Source organism: Pecten maximus, chromosome 16 (genome assembly GCF_902652985.1).
Source record: "Pecten maximus chromosome 16, xPecMax1.1, whole genome shotgun sequence".
Lineage (NCBI taxonomy): Eukaryota > Metazoa > Mollusca > Bivalvia > Pectinida > Pectinidae > Pecten > Pecten maximus.
Window position 1 is genome coordinate 2,617,467 of NC_047030.1, and position 24,169 is coordinate 2,641,635.

At 33.7% G+C, this 24,169-nt stretch overlaps 1 protein-coding gene across 4 annotated transcripts in view; it reads left to right on the top strand.

Moving 5' to 3' along the window:
* The window catches only part of LOC117314663 (zinc finger protein 793-like), a 306,489-nt gene extending 285,484 nt beyond the window's left edge, over positions 1–21,005 (top strand). For 3 of the 4 annotated variants that reach the window (XM_033868744.1, XM_033868745.1, XM_033868746.1), the window contains one exon: positions 9,842–21,005. In XM_033868744.1, coding sequence (XP_033724635.1) covers positions 9,842–10,813 — 972 coding nt within the window. In that variant the 3' untranslated portion in view covers positions 10,814–21,005. The remainder of the gene's footprint in view (positions 1–9,841) is intronic. The other variant, XR_004529560.1, reaches the window with a different exon arrangement.
* The last annotated feature ends 3,164 nt before the right edge of the window (positions 21,006–24,169 follow it).

Consider the following 24,169-nt stretch of genomic DNA (forward strand, 5'->3'; position numbering starts at 1 on the left):
GACCGATAGATATCTAGACTTTGTTAAACCTGCGACGTTTTTTCCAAAACAGTAGTCACCATTAGGTGTTAGAGTGATGTTATTAGTGTTTTAAGCCGATATTGATTTAGCATGTGTAAAACGAAATGAGAAATGAAATACTTTAAATCTAAGGGAGACAACTCAAAAGAATGACAAATTTTAAATACAAATTCTATGCCACACATTTTTCATATCTTCATATGCAATTTACATTTATGAGTTGTGTAAGTGTTGATAGGTATTATAGATCCTCTTAAATCTTGATGTATTTATTGGAATCAAAATTTGATAAATTCAACAGTCTATTAATTTCTTGAATTTTGACACAGTTCTTGAATTTTGACACAATTCATGAATTTTGACACAGTTCTTGAATTTTGACACAGTTCATGAATTTTGACACAATTAGGAGTATAAGTTGTTTGTAATTGGAAGATTGTTCTTAGCTTGTCAGCCAGAAAGCCAAGTGAGTTTATGACATGGTGCGATGATTTTCATCGGGAATGCTTGTATTCACTTACCGCTGATTGGTCAATTCATAACCTGATATCTGATTGGTGGAAATTTAAATCACTAATTGTTGATTGATCAATTTCCTATAAGTTAAATTTTCAAGGTTGATAGACAGATTCATCGTGTGTCTATCTCCAAAGGTTTAGAATATCAAAGAACATATTATAATTGGTTTGTTATAAATTTTGTTGCGAAGATTTTGCTATCTTAGTGTTCTGAGGCCTCTTGTATGTTAATTAGATTTTCAATAAGCTAAGAAAAATCAGATGTTCAAACATGTTATTTTGTCTTAAAATTACAAATCAAAATAAAAGTAAAAAGTCGTCTCATTTATGGTGTTTTTCTGCAGATTGCAAACTTTTAAGCTATCGAATATAAATTGATTAGAAATTTATTTTGATTTTTTTGTAGTCGTTGCCCCTAATGTGGGCATACCTAGATGTTACTGTTGTATGCCCGCAGAACACCAGGGAACCAGCTCTCGATATTATCGATTTATTTGTATGTGCTTGACATGCATGCATTTCCAGAAAATAGCCCCTGGTTAAAAGGAAAGGCGGTCCTTCCTGTAGCATTAAATTAAAGAGAAAATTGCTTTTAATTTTTCAAGGTAATGGATGCTGAGATCACAATAAGAATACGATTTTAATCAATATGTCGCTTAACTGTAGGCTTTGTTAAAGTCAAAGCTCCGTCGTAGGGCAAGTCCGACAGTCAGTCAAACAACTGGAGAAAATGTCAAGGAAGGAACTACCAAAGCTGTAGTGCATTGTACAGCGATTTATACAGCAAAACCATTAACATTTCATATCATTTTATTATGTCTGATAGGCTAGAAAATTGATTCCTTCAGGTCTAGTTAATTGTAGTCTGCCTTTGTGATAGACACATCTATTTACTCCACATTGCTGAACCTCTACATTGTTTTTGAGGAAGAGAAGGGATGTATTCAGAATAAAGGGGATAATCTTGGGGAAATAAATGTTCTGATATACGTACGCACAGCTAAGTTTTTAGATGTGTACTTTTTCCATGCATATTCCGTTATTTTTATGTTTGCTAAATTTTGTTTAAAATTGAATCTAAATACAAAAAAAAAAGAATAGAAAAAACAAGCTGTAGTAGGAGTACAGTCATTAAGGTATGTTAATTATTATATATCAATACATCAGAATATAAAGGGGGGGGGGGGGTGATATGGACAGTGGTAAAAGTTTAAACCATTCTTTAAGTCCTCCTCCGACGAAGAAGAAGATTTATTGCTTTTATATTGTGCTTTGTCCTCCAAATTTCTCACAAATGACACATTTGATTTTCATGATGCTTGTTATGAGTATTGATGAGCAATTAAGGGAAAAAATCCTTCCATATTTGATTAGTCAAACATCAAATATGTCTGTCGTGGCCTCTGATTGGCTAAACAACTATGGCTACAACATTAAATCTGTGCTGGAATGTAATGAAACTTAAAAGCTATGATTACCTGACATGTGTATCTCAGATTCCTCGTTAGTGGCTGATGAAGAGAGACTGATTGATTTAGTTAGGTGAATTTTTACAAACACAACAGTGACTTCCATTTTCTTATTCGACAAAATGGCCTCTATTTCCTGGCATTTGATTGGTTAATATATTTAAGTATTGTAATATATAAGGTTTATAATTATAATGTAGCCCGTGACAATTGATCCTTGTTGAGTTGTCTTTCTTGAATTGTCTTTATTAGTGCTGTATAATAATTCAACATTGCCAGACCCATTATAAACAAGCAATACATGTCCCATACCGCTATAAATAGTAACAGTGACCTCGTCCTTGTACTTGACCTTGACCCAAAAACCTTGAAACTAGATCTAATTTGAGATATTATGGCGCTTTATCATTGTGTAAAGTTTCATTAAAATCCATCAAGGAATGAATCCACTGGAGAGCTGACAAGCTTTGGTGTTACCTATATCAGTTGTACATACATACAAGATGGTTGGAGAGGAATCCTTTAGACCCCCATGTTTTCATCGGTAGGGGACTAAGAAAAATTCACAAAAGTCATATAATCATTAATTATCATTTACAGTCAAACTTGTAATAGCGGACACCCTTATATAGCGGACACCTGTCCATAACGGACACTTCCAGGAATCCCCAATGAAAATCACTATATAAATATCATGTATATAGCGGACACCTTCCTTATGCGGACAGCGGACACTTATTTTTGTCCGTAAAGTTGTTAAAAATTCCGTATAACGGACACGTGAAACCATAACCGTGTTGATATTTGTGTGTTAAACGTTTCTAAATAACAAGCAGAGCATTAATTACTCAACTCCCCTGGCAGCAATGCTAACTTAGGAAGCCACTTCATCAGTCACTAATTGTCCTGTTACCTGTAAGTTGCTGTAACAATGGGCAGTAATTACAAGAGAGTGACCGATCGCCATCGGCAGAGGTGTTTGTTTACTCAACCCCACCGGTGACAGCTAAGCTTAGCCATTCAACCATAGCCTAGACAACAAGAATGGTCAGGGGGTAATTAAATCATTATCAGGACCAACAAAAGAGGGACAAAGCAATAGTTATGTCTGTCATAATTGTTTTACTTACAAAATCAACCGTATGCAAATCTGACAGGGCAGGCACATGGTTATAAGCCGCCATTTTCTCACACTCGGAACTCCTCGGAATACGACTACGTAACATATTAAGAACAGCTGAAGAGTTCCGAGTGTCTTTGTATACACTATACTAATTGACTGAACCAGAAAACGGTATTTATTAAATTAAATCCCTACATGGATTTCAGAAAATATGTCTCAAAATAGATGCTTAGGGATTATAATTATCAGAGGAAAATGCACTTTCATTTATAAAGAGTTAATGTTGTAATAGAAAAGATATTTCAAACATATTTGTTTTCCAAAATATTGAGGATTAATGAAAATTGTTTTACTATGATAAGAATTACCTTTACTTTTTTACTATGTTGAGTATTTGTCTGAATAGATATTCAGTATAGTATGACATTGTGAAGATTGTTTTGAAACTATAGGCTTAATATAAATTATTACAAATATCAACTTCAATTTTTGTGTCAGATGAATGATTGAAAATTAATTAATTAAGCATTTATCTTTAATTATTTGTCTTTTATTCATTAGTTTAAGTGTTTAAATATAATAAATCAGGAGACATATAGTGTACTATAAACAGACTTTGGTTTGTTTCTTCGTTTATAAGGGACATAACTCGTTGAACCTCTATATAAAGGACACCTCTCTATAAAGGACACTTTTGTCTTGTCCCTTAGGTGTCCTTTATAGACAGGTTCGACTGTATATCGTATAATTTTGGTTTTATAAGAAAATTTATTGACCTTAATTGAAGTTAATAAGGTAGCATGCATAACCCTATAAAGTGTAAAATCTTAAATTCAAACTTTGGACATAAATCAGATTTCAACACACCTTTTACAGAAAGGCCCTTTTTATTGCCATTTTAATTCAAGAAAACAGCTTTTCAAATATCATAGCCATGCTTTGCAATTTGATGCAATGAATCACAAAACGTGTCAATCAGGTTTCTAGAAACTGGATATTGACACTCTGACATGTACTATATTTCACCCTAATTTAAAAATCTCCGAGCATGTCATATCAAACATTATTCTATCTGAAAAATTTATTTCAAAACGTTTCAAATTTCTTTCTGAGAAATTTTATTTTCATATTTTATCTTTATTAGATTGTGCACAGAAGTTCTAGTAAAAGATGCCCTTGGGTAGTGATAAAACCAGTCAGTAGACATAACTCCCGTACTATGATAGAGAGAAGATGGGGGGAAGTATGCATCAAAAAACATTTTGCCATTTTTGCCCATTAAGAAACTTTCAAGAAATCACTACAATTAAGCAGTCATCAAATATACTTGCAAGTTTTGAACTTCTCACATTTGTAATTTCAAGTTTGTGTTTCAAATGTTTTTAACGAAAATTGTAAAATGAAATATGCTTTTATCTAATTTTCAATATTTTCATTTTGAAGTATGGTAATTTTATATGTTGCATTAAAAGAAAAGGAATTGCATTTTAATTTTTTTTACTCAAACAAAATCAACCAAAAAACCAAAATTCTCAAGAAATAAAAAATAACATAAAATTGCAATTTTATTCTAAAGACTAATTCTAGTTCACTTTCCATAGTACAGCTTCTTTCAGCCATTCGGCATCAACTTAGAAGGCGCTACACAATTTACTTAAATGAATAAGCTTATAGCCTACTCCAAGATTTGAATAAAGCAGTAATCAGCGTAGAATCCACATAAATGATCTAGAGCAACTTCAAAGTAGCATTAGAAGTGAGTAATACTGGACCATTGGGCCTCTTGTTGAATTACAAAGATAAAATCAATAATCAATTAATTAGTTTTATTAATTTCATTGAAACAATAATTAATGAATTATCACGATTGCCTCTAATTAGAATTTTATGGATGTTCAACTTTGACTTTGTTTTATGAACGTGAAAAAAAAAGGACTTGAATGTCTCGACAGTTGTGTTGTTCACATAATGAAAACATTGTGTATGACTGGAATTTCGCTTGAGTCAACATCAGTCGCATATTTTCATTTACCCAGAACAAATAGCTATTATTTATCACTGTGTAATCAACGAGAGTCAAAAATGCCAAGAAGAAATGTAGTTTTTATATATTATCCAGGAATAAATTTGTTTTTGCATTTAACAGAGGAAGAAAATAATGAACTACAACATCCGTCATTGCTGTCATTGATACTCGTAATGGGAGTTACAAGACAGGCAACTGTGAAAATACTTGACCCTGCCTGAACCTCAAAATTTTGATTGACAGACGACAGAATTATGTAACTGTTGGCAGAGGGAACAGAAATACTGCCTCTGTGTAAAGCTCCATGTTTATGGCTATATCCTGCTGCTGGCGTTTTTTATCATAAGTAATCACAGCCATATGTTTTTTGCTACAGAACCTAGACAGTTTTTGACAACATGCTGCGGGCCGGTCCGCAGTGTTATAAAATGTCTATACCACAACCAAACCCTATTTGCCATTAAGTACAAAAGTCTCTACTCGAAAAAGTCTTATTTTTTTCCCCAAGCTGAAGAAACACGGCCAAAAGGAAATCTTCTAGTAATAGGTCAAAATCAAATCTATGACTCAGATTAAGATATTTTTTTAAAAAGATAGTCTTTAGATTTTTGATCTAGCAAGAAGCCCATTTGAGTTTCGTAGCTCATCACTGTTGATTCTAGAAGGACGAATATTTATCCTCTCCTCACATGATGAGATAACCGCCCAAGGCTAAACCTGGGTGGCAAAAACCAAGGGAGAGATAAGGACCTCGGAGTTGTTACGCTGGTCTTGATTACATAATCCTGCTGAGAGCTCTACTATGATAAAAGTTCTACAATTAGCTCAATTTCCATCGCTGTGCCTATCCTGATAGTCACACTTGGGTCTTCAGTAACATGTATACATTGGTAATGGGTTAGGTTATATAGCATACATTTATATTTTCGTTTCAAACATTTCAATGGTTAATATAGGTATCTTTTTTCTGTTGCTTCAATAATTAAATGTTTTTGTATATGCACGTTGACAGAACTTTCCATGGAATCGTCGGTATCTGTTCAAACATAAGTTTCTTTAAGATAACATTAGTGATTTAATGACATAGTATTAAATTGTAAAATATACAAAGTTTCGATAGAACAAAATCTGTGAACAGTTAATTTGTTAATGACGCTTATATTTGTCAACAAAAAACTTAATCAAATATAACCAAATGATCAATGAAGACTGGTCAATGTTTGACTTGATTTCTCTTTGACTCTGTCCAATAACTAAAAAACATCTTACCTGATGGTTAATAACCTGACGATTAATAATCAACAATAACTAAAAAAATATATTACCTAATACCTGATGGTTAATAATCAACAATAACTAAAAAAAACATCTTACCTGACGATTAATAATCAACAATAACTAAAAAAATATATTACCTGATGGTTAATAATCAACAATAATTAAAAAGATATATTACGGGATGGTTAATAATCAACAATAATTATACTGACAAGAGATCAAGTTCAAATTTTAATGACATTTACTTGCACTTGGTTTAATCAAGATATTAGAAGGTGGTATTGGTTATGGGCAAAGGCAGACAACTCCCCCAAACTATGATGCTTAATATTTACACTAAGGGAGGGGCTTATTTACATACAATGATACCTAATATTTACACTAAGGGAGGGACTTATTTACATACAATGATCCCTAATATTTACACTAAGGGAGGGACTTATTTACATACAATGATACCTAATATTTACACTAAGGGAGGGACTTATTTACATACAATGATACCTAATATTTACACTAAGGGGGGGGCTTATTTACATACAATGATCCCTAATATTTACACTAAGGGATGGACTTATTTACATACAATGATCCCTAATATTTACACTAAGGGGGGACTTATTTACATACAATGATCCCTAATATTTACACTAAGGGGGGGGGGGGGGGGGACTTATTTACATACAATGATCCCTAATATTTACACTAAGGGAGGGGCTTATTTACATACAATGATACCTAATATTTACACTAAGGGGGGAGGGACTTATTTACAGACAATGATCCCTAATATTTACACTAAGGGGGGGGGGGGGGGGAACTTATTTACATACAATGATCCCTAATATTTACACTAAGGGAGGGGCTTATTTACATACAATGATACCTAATATTTACACTAAGGGGGGGGGGACTTATTTACATACAATGATACCTAATATTTACACTAAGGGAGGGGCTTATTTACATACAATGATACCTAATATTTACACTAAGGGGGGGACTTATTTACAGACAATGATACCTAATATTTACACTAAGGGAGGGGCTTATTTACATACAATGATACCTAATATTTACACTAAGGGAGGGACTTATTTACAGACAATGATACCTAATATTTACACTAAGGGGGGGGGACTTATTTACATACAATGATACCTAATATTTACACTAAGGGAGGGACTTGTTTACATACAATGATACCTAATATTTACACTAAGGGGGGGGGGGGACTTATTTACATACAATGATACCTAATATTTACACTAAGGGGGGGACTTATTTACAGACAATGATCCCTAATATTTACACTAAGGGAGGGGGCTTATTTACATACAATGATCCCTAATATTTACACTAAGGGAGGGACTTATTTACATACAATGATACCTAATATTTACACTAAGTGGGGGGGGACTTATTTACATACAATGATCCCTAATATTTACACTAAGGGGGGGGGGACTTATTTACATACAATGATCCCTAATATTTACACTAAGGGAGGGGGGACTTATTTACATACAATGATCCCTAATATTTACACTAAGGGGGGGGACTTATTTACATACAATGATACCTAATATTTACACTAAGGGGGGGGGGACTTATTTACATACAATGATCCCTAATATTTACACTAAGGGGGGGACTTATTTACATACAATGATCCCTAATATTTACACTAAGGGGGGGGGGGGACTTATTTACATACAATGATACCTAATATTTACACTAAGGGGGAGGGCTTATTTACATACAATGATCCCTAATATTTACACTAAGGGGGGGACTTATTTACATACAATGATACCTAATATTTACACTAAGGGAGAGACTTATTTACATACAATGATACCTAATATTTACACTAAGGGGGGGGGGGACTTATTTACATACAATGATACCTAATATTTACACTAAGGGAGGGGGACTTATTTACATACAATGATACCTAATATTTACACTAAGGGGGGGGGGGACTTATTTACATACAATGATCCCTAATATTTACACTAAGGGGGGGGGACTTATTTACAGAAAATGATCCCTAATATTTACACTAAGGGGGGGGACTTATTTACATACAATGATCCCTAATATTTACACTAAGGGGGGGGGGGACTTATTTACAGACAATGATCCCTAATATTTACACTAAGGGGGGGGGGGGGGACTTATTTACATACAATGATACCTAATATTTACACTAAGGGAGGGACTTATTTACATACAATGATACCTAATATTTACACTAAGGGAGGGACTTATTTACATACAATGATACCTAATATTTACACTAAGTGGGGGGGGGACTTATTTACATACAATGATCCCTAATATTTACACTAAGGGGGGGGGGGACTTATTTACATACAATGATACCTAATATTTACACTAAGGGAGGGGCTTATTTACATACAATGATACCTAATATTTACACTAAGGGAGGGACTTATTTACATACAATGATACCTAATATTTTCACTAAGGGAGGGACTTATTTACATACAATGATACCTAATATTTACACTAAGGGAGGACTTATTTACATACAATGATACCTAATATTTACACTAAGGGAGGGACTTATTTACATACAATGATACCTAATATTTACACTAAGGGAGGGACTTATTTACATACAATGATACCTAATATTTTCACTAAGGGAGGGACTTATTTACATACAATGATACCTAATATTTACACTAAGGGAGGACTTATTTACATACAATGATACCTAATATTTACACTAAGGGAGGGACTTATTTACATACAATGATACCTAATATTTTCACTAAGGGAGGGACTTATTTACACACAATGATACCTAATATTTTCACTAAGGGAGGGGCTTATTTACATACAATGATACCTAATATTTACACTAAGGGAGGGACTTATTTACAGATAATGTAGCCATTTCTCCTGTCACCTCATCCAAGAAATAATTTATCTTTCCTGAGTTATGACAATATATGGTTTTGTTTGTTTTTGTGCATTTGACTATTTTTTTTATTTTTATTTTTAGAAAATTTTAGCAGAAATATTCTGGTTCTGTTGTAGACAAAATGACTATATTTATAAGGATATAAAAAAGGCATAAAATAAAATCTGTTTGTACTAGCTTCCATCTAATCCAGATCATTCTATTCTGGCGAAAAAACAGACCTTGAAATATCCTTTACTTCGTGGCAAACAATGAAATATCCTTTACTTCCTGGCAAACAATGAAATATCCTTTACTTCGTAGTAAACAGTCCTTGAAATAATTCCTTTACTTCGTCACTTTCTTTACATTTTGAAGGTGAACAAAATTTGCTTTTCTTTTATATGGTAGATGTATATAAGAAAAACATGCTGTATCTTTCATGACTGATATTTTCCATTTATGTTGCAGGTGTTCACGACGAAGTCGGATATGTTAATTCACTCACAGCAAATCCACAAACAGGACCCAAAGCCCTATCACTGCCCTGTTTGCCAGAAATGCTTTGCCAATTCCTCCTATCTGTCGCAACATAACAGAATCCACGCGGGAATTCGTCCGTACAAGTGTGAGATCTGCGAACGCAAATTCACACAGTTGTCCCATCTGCAGCAGCATATACGTACACACACCGGTGAAAAACCGTACAAGTGTATGCACCCTGGGTGTGGCAAAGCCTTCTCACAACTCTCCAATCTCCAGTCGCATTCACGCTCACATATGACTGACAAACCTTTCCGGTGTAACTCTTGTTACAAGTGCTATGCCGACGAACAAGGTCTTCGTGATCACATACCCAAGCATTCGGAGACTAAACACTTGAAGACACACATTTGTAGGATCTGTGGTAAGTCGTACACGCAGGAGACGTACCTGACCCGACACATGGCGAAACACTCGCAGGACAATATGAATATGAACAAGCTAGTTCCACCGCGACCAATCAAGCAGGAACCAAATGATCATTCCAACGGACAGGATTTCAGCGTGAACAGGCTTCCGGACCGATCTCAAGATGGTGGTGTAACTCCATGTGGGAAGGGATCGTCAGCATTCATGCCTATTCCACAGTTTGGGGGCAATGTGCCCATGAGTACAACAAACTCTAACTACCATTATGGGTCTGGGTTGCCTAGCAACTCTCTGAGCCCTTCCCTACCACATATTTCCTCTATGGCCTCCCGTAGCTACTTTCCTTATGACCCTCTGGGCGGTTTCCGCAAAGCGGACGCTCAGGAGCGAAATATCAATGCAACGATGACCCGCCACGACAGCATGCTGGCCAACAGCCTATTGAGTCTGCAGCATATAAAAAACTACGCATCGCAACAAATGCCGTCGTTCAGCCCTACATGTTCAGGGGGTGGAGCCAGACTCACTTGAGAGTGATAGTGTAGCATAGGTCAAAGTTCAACTGAATGATATTATCATTTGTTGTTAATCTATAGGGTTTATAATGGTCATGTTCAATAAAATGATATTATCATTGAATTTGTTACTTAATTAAGAGTTCATTTATAGGTCAAAGTTCAATTGAATGATATTATCATTGATTTGTTACATAATTATACTGAGGTCGACATTAATAGAAAGTTCAATGGAATGATATTATCATTGAATTCGTTAATTTAAATGTGATGTTCAACACACAAACAAGAGAAGTGTAAAAGAAATACTTTGATAACTTCTATAATTTTGAACCATGTAATGGGTCATTTTGTGTTGTTTTTTTTCCTGTTATTTTTATTGTCAATGTCTGTCCACTGTTGTGGCCAGGTAATTCTGTGGAAGAGGAACATGGATTTTTACAATGGCTGACCTGCTATATGGACCCTAGTCTTGATAGTTTCTCGTAGTGTGTAGGAGACATTCACAGATTCGTTCCTTTGTCCTCAAAGGAGATGTTATTGGGTTGTGTGGTGATTTTTTTTTTTTATAGAACTGTAGGGCAAAGATTATATTCTATACGTAAATGTACACATGAAACTGGATGTCACATATAATGTACAAGTCTAGTGTGTACTGTATTATGTAGTATATATATATATATTGATATATGTATTTGTTATGAAATATGCTCAATAATGAATTGTTTTTGTACAAATTGATATAAATTTTGATCAGATAGTTCATGCATTATATACTTTCATTCTTACATACAACAAATTTTGTGTGGAATATGTTGTCATCGGTTTTTTTTCTTCAGATATCTGATAATTATCAGCTAATGAATCAAAGATTTAATATTTGAAAAAAAAAACAATCATTTATAATGCCTTAAAGTGACTGTTAAAAAATGGCATCACTGAGGTGTTTTTTAACAACATTCCTTGAAAGGCTACAGGCAATTCAACTGGGATGCTGATTAAAGGGAAATAACTCCACAAACACAGAATATGCAATGCTTAATTAAATGAAAAACAATGCTCAAACCATCATGTTAGCTAAGTTTTATTTACTAAAATGATATATATTCCATATTCTGACAAAAGTTACTTTTTTTCCAAGTTTAGATTTTAAATAATAATGTCATACACCAAGCCATTTACTATAAAAATGAATTAATAAAAGTAAAGATTGAAGATTTTGTTTTCTATAATGAGATGTTACTGTAACCTCATCAGTAATTAATAAAAGCACTGTTGGTATTTTTTGCAATGAACTATCAAATTTTTTTTCTTTGATTAGAAAAATGTAGTAACAGGTAAAAAAGGTCATTCATTAAATTTCATTCAATTGTTTTGATTTTATGAAAGCTCAAAGAGTGAATTTTGCACAAATTTTTGAGATGTTGAATGATCACATTTATTGATGATATTGAATAATTTTTATCCTATTATCATCATCAATAGTATCTTTTAAATAGATTTATTTGTTTCTGATCTTTTTATTTGGAAAATTGAAAAGAGCATTTATAATTATCATTGTGTAAAGTTGATTTTTTTTAAATGAATGTGTATTGTTAGTTTTAAAATTGGGACAAGGTTAATTAGCGTAGCTGTTACAGTGTCGAGTTCAGTAGGCCTGGTTGCACAGTTTTTTTTTTATTTAAAAACCGCACAATTTACCAATCAATGGTAGTGGTTCAAATGTATTGTCCTTATGTTAACTCCTGAATCACAATGTCCAATTCATTAACTCCCTTGCTCAGAAGAATTTAATGTTAATGTTCAAACGTTATTATCACCGTAATTGTCGGTTAATAACGATGTTGTGTTATAATATTATCCTGATGTACCATGCCATTGTCCATTAATTAACTTTTTTTTTCATTACAAATGTTATAAATATCATCTTCATTACTTTAAGCTCCATCCAGTATCTTTGTGGATGTCGTAAAATTACTGACATCATTTTGTTTATTTATTTCTTCTTTTTTTTAATCAGTTTAAATTTTAAGACATGAGATAGACTGAAACACTTTGTTTAAGACTAAAGATATTTTGATATAATGAAAATCATAAAAAAAATTTTTTTTTAAGTTGCAGTAATATATTGTATTAAACATTCAAGTGTCTTTATTTTACAAATTACTATAAAAACACTGTTTGTTAGCAGAGATGGAGTATTGAATCCACTGACCTTTGAACCTATTTTACAAATGAGCTGGTCATTTCATAATAGCTTTCTATGCAGAATAAGTAAGAAAGCTCATTTTCATTTTAATTTGCCTTTCCAAGCTGTACAAAACAAGGATACTGGATGGTTTTCTTTCTACTCATGACTGAATCGGTTATAAGACTAGCCTGACTCATCTATATAACTTGTATATATAAAACACTTTGATGTTATAATGAATATAATTCATCTGTATTGAGATTTCCATATTTAGAATGTGATTAACATGATATATATACATATATATATATATATATATAGGCAGACGAATAGCAAGTTTTTGGTTTGAGAAATCTTGCATAAATATCTTTGTACCAAAGGTGCTAAAACTTAGTCTTGGGAAAACATATCATGTTGTAGGATTTTTTTTTTATATAGAGTCACTTCCCCTTGTTGCCTGGCTACCAGAATGAGAACGAAAAAACAATATACCATCAATATAAATGGTATGTATATGAGTTTCTGTGCAAAGCATTAGAAAGTGTTATACAAGGTTTATTGTCATAAAGTTAACAATTTGATACAATGTAATTTAGAGTATTGTCATCGTCCATCCGTCCGTCTGTCCGGCAAAAACTTTTGTTTGTCTGAAGATCTCCTACATTTATCGACCGATTTTGATGTTTGATTTTTGTCCTGGGATCCTACATTTTTTACTGATTTCTTTGAAATTCGATGAGATTTGTGATCTATAATCATGGTGTCATTAAGTTGTTTTAATGAGTTGGAGGCTGTTAGTAATTCCCGATCACTGGTATTCCTCAAACTTTAGAAAATGAAAAAAAAACATTAACTTTTTGTGAAAGTGTTGAGAGTTAAAGCATACCACATAACCTCTGACAACGTGATCCAAATCTTATTTTGATATAAGATAGTATACAATACTATACTTCGACGGGCGTATATATTGTTCTACCACGCAATATGTTGAATATGTACTTCATGAAATGAAATTAATGAGAAAGATTAATTACTCAGAGAAAAAAAAGAATAAAAGCTTATTTACAGGAGTGATATTAATGCATAATTGCAAAGAATTGTTTGAGACAAAATTGATGGAAATTTCAACATTGGATTTCAATAGGTCCCAGGCAACAAGGCAAAACTCCATTGTAGTTTAGACGTGTCCCTCTAATCAACCACCAACCAGATATCCAATCAGATCTATTGAAACATAATGTAACACATTAGAAAAAATGTGTACAAGATTTCATGGTTAAATTTCATTGTATGCATTTTTTTTTTTTAAAGTATGCTTGGTTTCCATAGGGTTTTATTAAATTGTATTTTCTTTGCAAAACTGTTTTGTTTTGATGTTGAAAGTTCTTAGTTACTGAAAATTTACATCATTTCTTTTCTCATTCAATGAATTTTTATTTTCTAGGAAAATTCTTCAATTTTCTTTCCCTGGAGTTGTTTTTCTCGGAAAAAATCAATGTTGTTTTTTACAGTGAAATATTTACAACAATAATCTTGTTGCATCATTATATTCCAGATATATTTGAGTTAATTTTCCATAAAAAAAAAAAGAAATTATTATTTTTCTTTTTTTTAAGAAGTTATTTTCATAATGAGATCACATTTTTTTTTACTCAAAAAAAACATTTTTGAACTATATATCATTTCTAATTCTTAAACATGCTTTTCCTGATAGCTCTTTCTTGGAGATTTTTTTATCAATAAATTTCATGGCTGTTTTTGTTTGTTGGTTGATGGTTGAATCTGATTGGTGACTTACAGTGTTTTTAATCCTGTCCTTTAGTGAGTATGTGTGATTGTACGAATTATTACTGTATTCACTTACTATTCGCAAATGATTATTTTCACAATTTTTAATTTGAAAAACATATTTCCTAGGACTTCAGATTCACAAAAACAACAAGGACTGTGATATGATCCATTGTTTTATCAAATGTGAATAAATATTCTCCATTTAGACTTTATCTCATCTCTAATCTCAATAATAATGTGAAAATAAATATTTTGCGAATTTTAATTGATCAACAGTAATTAATGAACATTAATTGTAATATTATTATATATCTATGTCAGTTGTATGTAATATTAAAGACTTGCTCACACCCCTGTTAAGACATACAGTGTATAAATCTGTATGTTGATTCTATGTATGACTAACACTGTACATAAACAGATAACTATATATTATATATAAACTGTACTTTTGTTAAACAAAAGGATTCCGGCTATGTGTGCTCAATGGCGACTTTAACCAATCACATGTCATTTCACATTTCATTTTCTCTGTATTTCTATATATTTCTCGTTATAAGCATTTTCAAAATCATAAAACATGATTAATTAATACTTTTATCACTATGACTACAGGGAATTGCATGGTTTATGAAAAAAAGTAGATTTTAAATTATTTTTTAAAATGATTTGATTTAAACATAAATTAATCACATGGCCTTCCATGTGTCCATGATCTTAAACTTATATTTGGTTTGGATTGAATAACAAATTTGTTTTGAATACATTGCAAATATTTCATATTATTAAGTGTTCATTTTAATAAAAAGAATTTTGATCATAAATAATCAACCCATTCAATACAAACTGAGTCCACTCGATGTTATTTTAAACCAGGAATGTCCCTTCTAAACAGTGTTTCTCCTATGTGAAACAAAGCTAGGTAGAGATTGGAAAAGGATTTCAATAATTTAAAAAGATAAAAACAATAACTGACACACATTAACTGCTTTGGAGCAAAAAATCTCGCCATTGAGACACTAGAGCTCGGAAATCTTTATACATCATGCATCGAATATCTGTTTGACCCATGAATGTGATTAATATATCATATTAGTTGTTGATGTTTGAAAAAAAAAGTATATACCACCTTGATAAGCTTTGAGTGAGGCTGTAATTGTGGGAGTTGTTCCTAACTATATTGTGTCTCGTGTTTCTCTACTTTTTTTTTTTTTTTTTGCTACACAGCTGGATAGCTAGACGTGCGCAAGTGGAAACTGTCTTAAAGTTTTAACGTAAATTCTGAACGATTCCCTGCTGGTGTGAGTTTGGTCATAGGTTGTATTTTACAATTGTTTGTGATTTCACATGGTGCGTGAAAGATTTCACACTAATTTTTCTTTTCTTTTTTTTTTGACGTAAGCATAAAAAACTTAAGTTTTGCGTCAACATGTTACGATATGTTCATTGTTGGCGTTCAGTGTAACATATTGACGCCTTTGGTTTATCATGAATTTTCTTCGTTGGAAATATCAATGTTGCTCTGTCAATGTTTAATGACAATGCTATCCTTTGTCTATATGCTCACCAAAGATGCAGTGAAGATCTTAAGATGTATTTCCAAAGAAGTTCTTTAGTACCGAGTAGTAAACAGTGAGATATCCAGTAAGCCTTTGTTTGAGGTAAAGATGTCTGTATTGTTATTACAGGGTTGATAGTCTGTAACCATAAATTGTCCGGAGAAACGTCTGTGTGAAGCATAAAGATCTTTTGTATTGTTTACTAATTGATAATTACCTGTTCCCTCTCCCCAGATCTACTGTAGTGGTCCATCTTGACTCTCAAAACAGTTCAATATTAAATTAAATTTTCATCAAAAGCACTTTCTACCTTGAATTGTGTTTCCTTTGAAATATTGGTTAATATTTTAATCTGCAAATAAATCCCCACCACTGAAAAAGCATACTTCTTCAAGTTGGTATAATTATCAATTTTAAAATGGTTTGGTTAAAATGATTCACAAGTAAGCCCCTCCCCAAACTTCCATGCTTAACACACGAGGACACTCACATGAGAATAAGTTCAACAAAAGGTTGCTACTACTCCAAACCTTCAACTTTAATAATTCTTCTTTTTAAATGATTTTGTGCCATAATCTGAAAAAAACTCCTCCATAAAGATAACAATAATTGTTTTGATATTAATTAGAGATCATTTCATTTATGGTATTTTGAAGCAAAATGATTTTCTAGACTACACTAGTGATCCAAATTTAATTTAATAGATAATACTTGATTATGTCAGATCTCAGACCAGGTCGTAGCTGCTAGGCGCTTATCTCCAAAATTAGCTTGAGCAGAAAAAGGTGTTGTCTTACAAAAACTATGACGAATTTGTACAAAAAAGGAATATGTTTTTTTTTGGTTTTTTTTTTTTTTGTGAAAAGAAAATTATGTTGATTTATACCACAATGTCATTAGAACGACACTTTGAAGGAAATCATGTAGATGTTGTATTGGATTCAAATGTGTATTTTCTATTTAATCACTAATTTTATTTTCAATATTCTTGGTGTATATTCTGTTTTTTAGAAAATTGATTTTTTGGGGCCCTAGCCTTTTCTTTATCAATATGTCCTAGGCAATATCACCATTGTTTAAAACTCTACCTAAACAACACTGTGTTTTGTTTGTTATACAGCTTGTGAAAAGTATGAGTGTTGTCACGCCAACCATCCTTTATGTATATACAATCATCACGTCTGGAGTGACTATAAAACTCGCTTCATCAAAAAAAAAAATTACAAAAGACAATAATAAAAAAAAATATTAATCACTTTCCTTAAAAGGAGTTTGTATGCGATTTTTGCATCGATTGGGTCTGATCAGAAACTTTTTCTGTCACGTTTGTCGAACGCGCGAATGAGGTGGTTGTGTACATGTAAAAGGGTGTGAAACACACGAAATGCATGTGTAATGCACGTGTACGATTACAGGGTAATGAAAAGTGTGCGAGATGTATACTATTATTATATTATTATTATTATTATTAGTGTCGACTTAAGCCTGTTTATTTTAAGTCGTGTGATGAGACAGATTTTGGTTTCAGTGCTAAACAGACTTATCTCCCCTGAGTTAGGCAAGCTCCCGTATTGCATATCTAACGGTGAATATACCACAGTAAGTTTGTATGGTCATGCATCAAATTTCATTTGTATTTTGTAATCATCATACTTATTTCATTTTTCCATTTTTTTCAAGTTAGAGTTATCTCCCATTAATTATCGTTGCCTGTTTTGAATTAAAAGTCGTTCTCCCCGAGCTGTCTAATGGTAAACCCCTAATACTCTTGTCTACGATGTATGTTCCCTCTATATACAAACTACATCTATATAGTACATATATATATCTACATCTTTCACCCTCTCTATTCCATAAGGCTGAGGCTAAATAATCAATGATGTTCAATTTTGTAGCAAAATAAGGTTGTCTAAAGTTGATGCAAAAACGAAGGCTATAATCTAGTCTTGGATGTGTTTTTAATTGATGTATCTTAATCAATGTCCAATTCACTCAAAATGCTGCAGATTGACAGCCAGGGTGACTAAATATCTACTTTATTGGTGCTTTCCCATGGAATACATATAAAATATATATCTAATAATAGTTTAACCTGTTCCACTTAGTTCATCTCGGCACAACCTACTTCTCCGATCGTTAACATCTCTACATCTCAGCACAACCTACTTCTCCGATCGTTAACATCTATATATCTCAGCACAACCTACTTCTCCGAGCGTTACATCTCAGCACAACCTACTTCTCCGATCGTTAACATCTGTACTTACATTAAATACAGTGAATACCATATGTAGTATCCTCACACCTACGGAAAATCTGACACTATTAGCACAGGGACTTGGCACAATTTCACAACCCACTGTATATGATGATCTACAGTCGGGAATTGTGCCAAGTGCCTGCGGTTTATAGTTTAAACTTGTATCATCATTAAAACTTGTAATTATAAGAAAAAACCTTAATCTAGATTTTCTTCGTCGCTTGAGAACTGAAGTTTCACAGATAAACTATGTGAATGTATTAGGACGATACTGATAATTTCTCATTGACGATGAGAGCAAGGGACGTAACTCTTTAATCCTTGAAGACCTTTAAAAGGTCCAAATAAACCATGATAACTAACTATATATCTGGTACAAAGCTGTATTTCATCAATGGGCAGGATCAAAACGTTAGTTCTCAAGTGAAGACAGCCAACACAGGATTAAAATGTCAGTTCTAAAGTGAAGACAGACAACACAGGATTAAAATGTCAGTTCTAAAGTGAAGACAGCCAACACAGGATTAAAATGTCAGTTCTAAAGTGAAGACAGACAACACAGGAGTTTTATCTATTGATACTGTCTAAAAGGTTAAATGCTCCTAGGTTGGCCTGAAAATGTTGCAGCTTTTTGCATGCATTTCATTTTTGCACCTACCAGTAATAACCTTTTCGGCATGTTCTTAAAATTCAGAAATCTTTTGAATATCTATAGCAGATTTTTTTTTATTCCTTTATTTTTTTTTAGAAAATCTTTGAAAGCAAATCCCTTAACATTTTCTAATTACATATGCTTTTCATTGCAATTAATGTTCGAGGGGAAATAGATAGTAGATAGGTGGCATTTACAGTTTTACTTGAGACTAAATATAGAACATCGTCCACAACTTTATAACAATGAATTGGTAATCATCTACAGGGACGTATCAATTAGTATACCTTATCAGTGTACCTGTCCCCACTCACACATCACCTTCCCACTCACACATCACCTTCCCACTCACACATCACCTTCCCACTCACACATCACCTCCCAACTACCCCTACTCTACCCCTCCCCCCCCCCCCCCCCCCCCCCCCCACCTTTCTCCGTAAAAGAGGATGGGTGTGCTAATTGAAACAAAGTGTACCCTGCTGATCTTTAACCAAAGACTCTGAATTGTTTCCACAACATCAAGGTATGTAAATGAGGAGAAAAAAGTTTTTTTCCACCCAAAGTTCTAAATTTTTCTCTGTACATGGTATTATAAAGTGCACCTCTGCTGTGTTTTTGTAAGTTCACAGTGTGCTTAATACAGTATACTGCATGTCCCTACATCCCTTAATGATCAAGGTTCTATCTAACCTTGATGAAGACATCCCTTAATGATCAAGGTTCTATCTAACCTTGATGAAGACATCCCTTAATGATCAAGATCATGTCTAACCTTGATCAAGACATCCCTTAATAATCAAGATCCTATCTAACCTTGATCAAGACATCCCTCAATGATCAAAATCATAACTGACCTTGATCAGGACATCCCTTAATGATCAAGATCCTATCTAACCTTGATCAAGACATCCCTTAATGATCAAGATCCTATCTAACCTTGATCAAGACATCCCTTAATAATCAAGACATCCCTTAATGAACAAGATCCTATCTTACCTTGATCAAGATATACCTTAATGATCAAGATCTTATCTAACCCTAATTGAGTTTCAGCAGAATCCTGATTAGGATGCCACATACTAATTAGTCCTGACCATGATATCAGATAACCCAAACAAGCTTTTACCTAACCCTGAACAAGAATCACCTACAGTAACCAAGTTCATGAGATTACCTAACACTGATCAAGATCCTACCATAAACTGACAAAGTCATCATATAACCTGGATCAAGAGCTTAACTAACCCAGACAAAAGATACTACTTAACTTCTATTAAGATATCACTTAAGCCTGTTTACGATCTTCGAAGCCAGTCTTTACGACCCTGATAAAGATCTTTCCTAAACTTGATGTATTGCCAAGGTGATCCATTTGTTCCCTAAACCTGCCCTGATATTTCCTTCGAATCCTTTAACTCTGGAACAGACTAAAATCGACTCACTGCCGAACATATTTATAAGGGAAACACTGTAAGTATGTGTTGTGCTGGACAGGTGTATGCTAAGTGGATTTCAGGTACAACTAAATAAGGTAGCGTCATTGCCTTTTTCATTATCTTTTTTAAATAAAAGTTGCAATTTTAGCAACTCTAAAATACCATTTTTCCATTTAAGCTAAGCGTCTTGATCAATTCGTGTGTAGTGTATCGTATCTACATTATATTCCGATGGTGGCTAGATTTCAATTGTCTTGTGTCGTATGTAGTGTAACAGTGCTTTTGTTATAAGACAATAAAATGTTTGAAATAGTAATGAAATCTTTTGTCGTCTTTTGTTGAAATTGATTGGTTGTTTGTTTGTAAGCCTTGATGAAGAGTAAGTTTGTTTGTTCGCTGGGTTTATCATCCTGCGAACAGCTGGGTCATTTTGAAGCACGTAGTTGGTGACTACCTCACTGTACAGCATCCAGGAAGCCTGTCACATCAGATAAAATATTCATTTTTAAAAGCATTTGTATTGCATATTTAGATCAATAAAATGAAAGAGAGATTAAAATAATAAAAAAAACTTTAACAGATAGATGATGTGAACTTCCTGATATAAATATATATATTATGTCAAAGGGAGTAAGGTAAAAGGACATCAAAGTCTATAGAATAGATCAATGTCTTTCAAATAGAGTAATAGCGCTTTCAAATCCGCAGAATTGAAAAGAGTTTTCATATCCGGGACTCAAAAGTAGTTATCACGAATTTGCTTACAATCCGAACATTCTATTGGAAAATGTTCAACTGTGAATTGAGTGTCACACGCATGGCATATTGGTTGATCTTCTCGTTTTAAAAGGAACGAATGAGTAGGATATGTGTGTCCGGTACAGAGCTGAGAGAGGACTTCCTCGATCCTTCCGACTGGGGATGTTTTAAGTTTAGGTTGTACTTTAAAAAAAGGGTGTGGCTCATATCGAAAGACCAGCATTGCTGCCTTCTGTATATAGTTGTTTGTTGGAGATTTAAAGCATTTTTAACTTGGTCGGTCAACAAGTTCGTTGCCTTTTTTTCCGGCATGGCTTGGAATCCAAAGTAAAGTTATTTTGCGTTTCATCTTTTTAAGATACGAGATATTTGAAACACAAGGTTTTGTACGACTGTGTTTTTAGGATCTCATAGTTGTAAACTCTGAAGGACAGTCTGAACAAATGATTGCCTTTTTAATGCGATGTTCATCGATATGGTCGAAGGCCAAACCGATGACACATGCAGGTGATATGCTAATGCAGAGAAAATAGAGGCAATGTCTAGTAAACAGATTGAAGAACAATGGTGATCGATGTAGCATTCGCGCCATCATTGTAGATCTGAACATGATCAGAGAAATCTGCAATGAAGTCCCGAAAGGATGATTTGTGTTCCTGGGGTAATGCACTCGAGGTTGCCCTCTCATGCAGAGTAAGGTTGATATCAGTGTTTTGATAAGCCATGGTGGAACATCAGTTACGGTGTACTCGGCTATGTTGTCTAAACATTGGGTTTGATTTTAATTGAGCGGCATACTGTAGAGCATGCATTCCTCGGTCATTTAAAGATGGCCAATTTGCCTCTACGTAAAGACTTTTCATTGGTGTTGTTCAGAAAGCCCCAAGTGGCAAACGTAGCCCTTGGTATTGGATACAATCTAGTATATACAGGTAAGAATTGAGTGCCAATCCACACAAAAATGGAGCCATAGTCAAGTTTTGATCGAATAAGCGCCCTATAAAGGCGCAAAGACATTTCGCGGTGTGCCCTGTTCAGTGCCTTTGAGCACTTATCCTTCAAATGTTTTACATTTGGAATCGAATATTAGTTTAAGGAATTTAGTCTACTCGACAACTGGAATTCGCTACCATTTAATGTTAGATCTGTATCATAGTGTGTTTTCCTTTTTGACGAAGTGCATGCAGACCGTTTTTGATTTGGATAATTTGAAGCCATTTTCATCTGCCCATGTTTGTAGTTTGCCTAAACATTGTTGAAGTTGTCTTTCTGTTGGGTGACAGTTACCGAGACATTTAGTGATACTGTTGATTGTCAGACCGAAAAGAGTTATGGATAGGAGCTCACCCAAAGGGACTTCCATTTCCTGTTTGGCTGTTTCAGAATAAGTTCAACCAGGGTCCAGTTGCTCAAAAGGTAATTAGCCCAGATATGTAATTTGAATGAATTTTGATAGATTCCCACGAAAACCTTTTTCGTGCAGGTCTTTCATAATACCACACTGCCATGTAGTATCGTATGCTTTCTCCAGATCAACAGCAACAAGATGTTCCCTCTTTGCGAAAGCGTCTCGAATTAAGGTTTCTATTCTGTCTAGATGGTCTACCGTTCCTCTGCGGTTTCTGAATCTACTTTGGAGTGGACTCAAAATATTATTGGATTCAAGGAAATAAACTAGTCAAATGTGCAGCTCGTTAGAGAGATAGGGTGATAATTGTTTGGTTCAGTTGCGTCTTGCCAGCTTTTGGAATGATTGTGGATCCCAGTCTCGGGGGATCTTTCCGGAGGCTTCGACTTTGAAATAATATATATAGGAGACATCGTAATAATGATTTCGGTAGATGTTTCAGAAGTTGGTATGGAATTTTATCGGGGTCAGCAGCCAAATCGTGTGATTGTTCTAGTGATTTAAGCAATTCTGGCAGATCGAAAGGTTTGTTGTAACTTTCATTATTGATGGATTTAAAATTAAGACGTTTCTTTTCTTTCTCACTTTTGAATGTTTAGCCATAAATTCTTAAATATGTCTTCCTCTGTCGTCTGTGTCCGGAGAGCCCCACAGACTGTTATGCCCATAAAAATCTCCGAGAATTATATATGGTGTTGGGAGTTGGGAGACGAGGTTATTCAGTTGCTCACAAGTGAAAGCAATACTCGGAGGAAGATAAATTAAACGACTTGTCTGTAATGTTGCCCAGACAGCCACAGCCTGTAAAACACGCTACTCTCGGAAGGCACTGGATCGCTACCCTTGGTAAGTGAAAATGACGCTCAACTCGGAGCCAAAAGTGAGTTCGTGTTAAAACAAGACATAAGGATAACGATTAATAAAGGCATCAAATGCGCCAGACCTTATAATGCACACGGAAATGGAAAACCAAACAAGATCATGATAATCGTCTTCATTTAGTTAGTATTTATAGAAAAAAAAATATGGTAAACAAGAAATATCTTTAAATAAGATAAACGGCATAGTTTTAATGCTGGTGGTTATAATGTAAAACTATACTGGTGAAATAAATTAATGAACTACATTTTGATTAATAAATACGCAGTTTCAGCACGGATAACAAAATTATATCAGTTTGAATCATTTTTGGTGATAATAGGACTGCAAATGTGTCATTTGAATCACAGGGGCTTGGCACGATTTTCCAAATGATGGTCCATATATATATGTATTATAGTGTCAAGGGAACTTACAACACAGAGGGGGAAAAC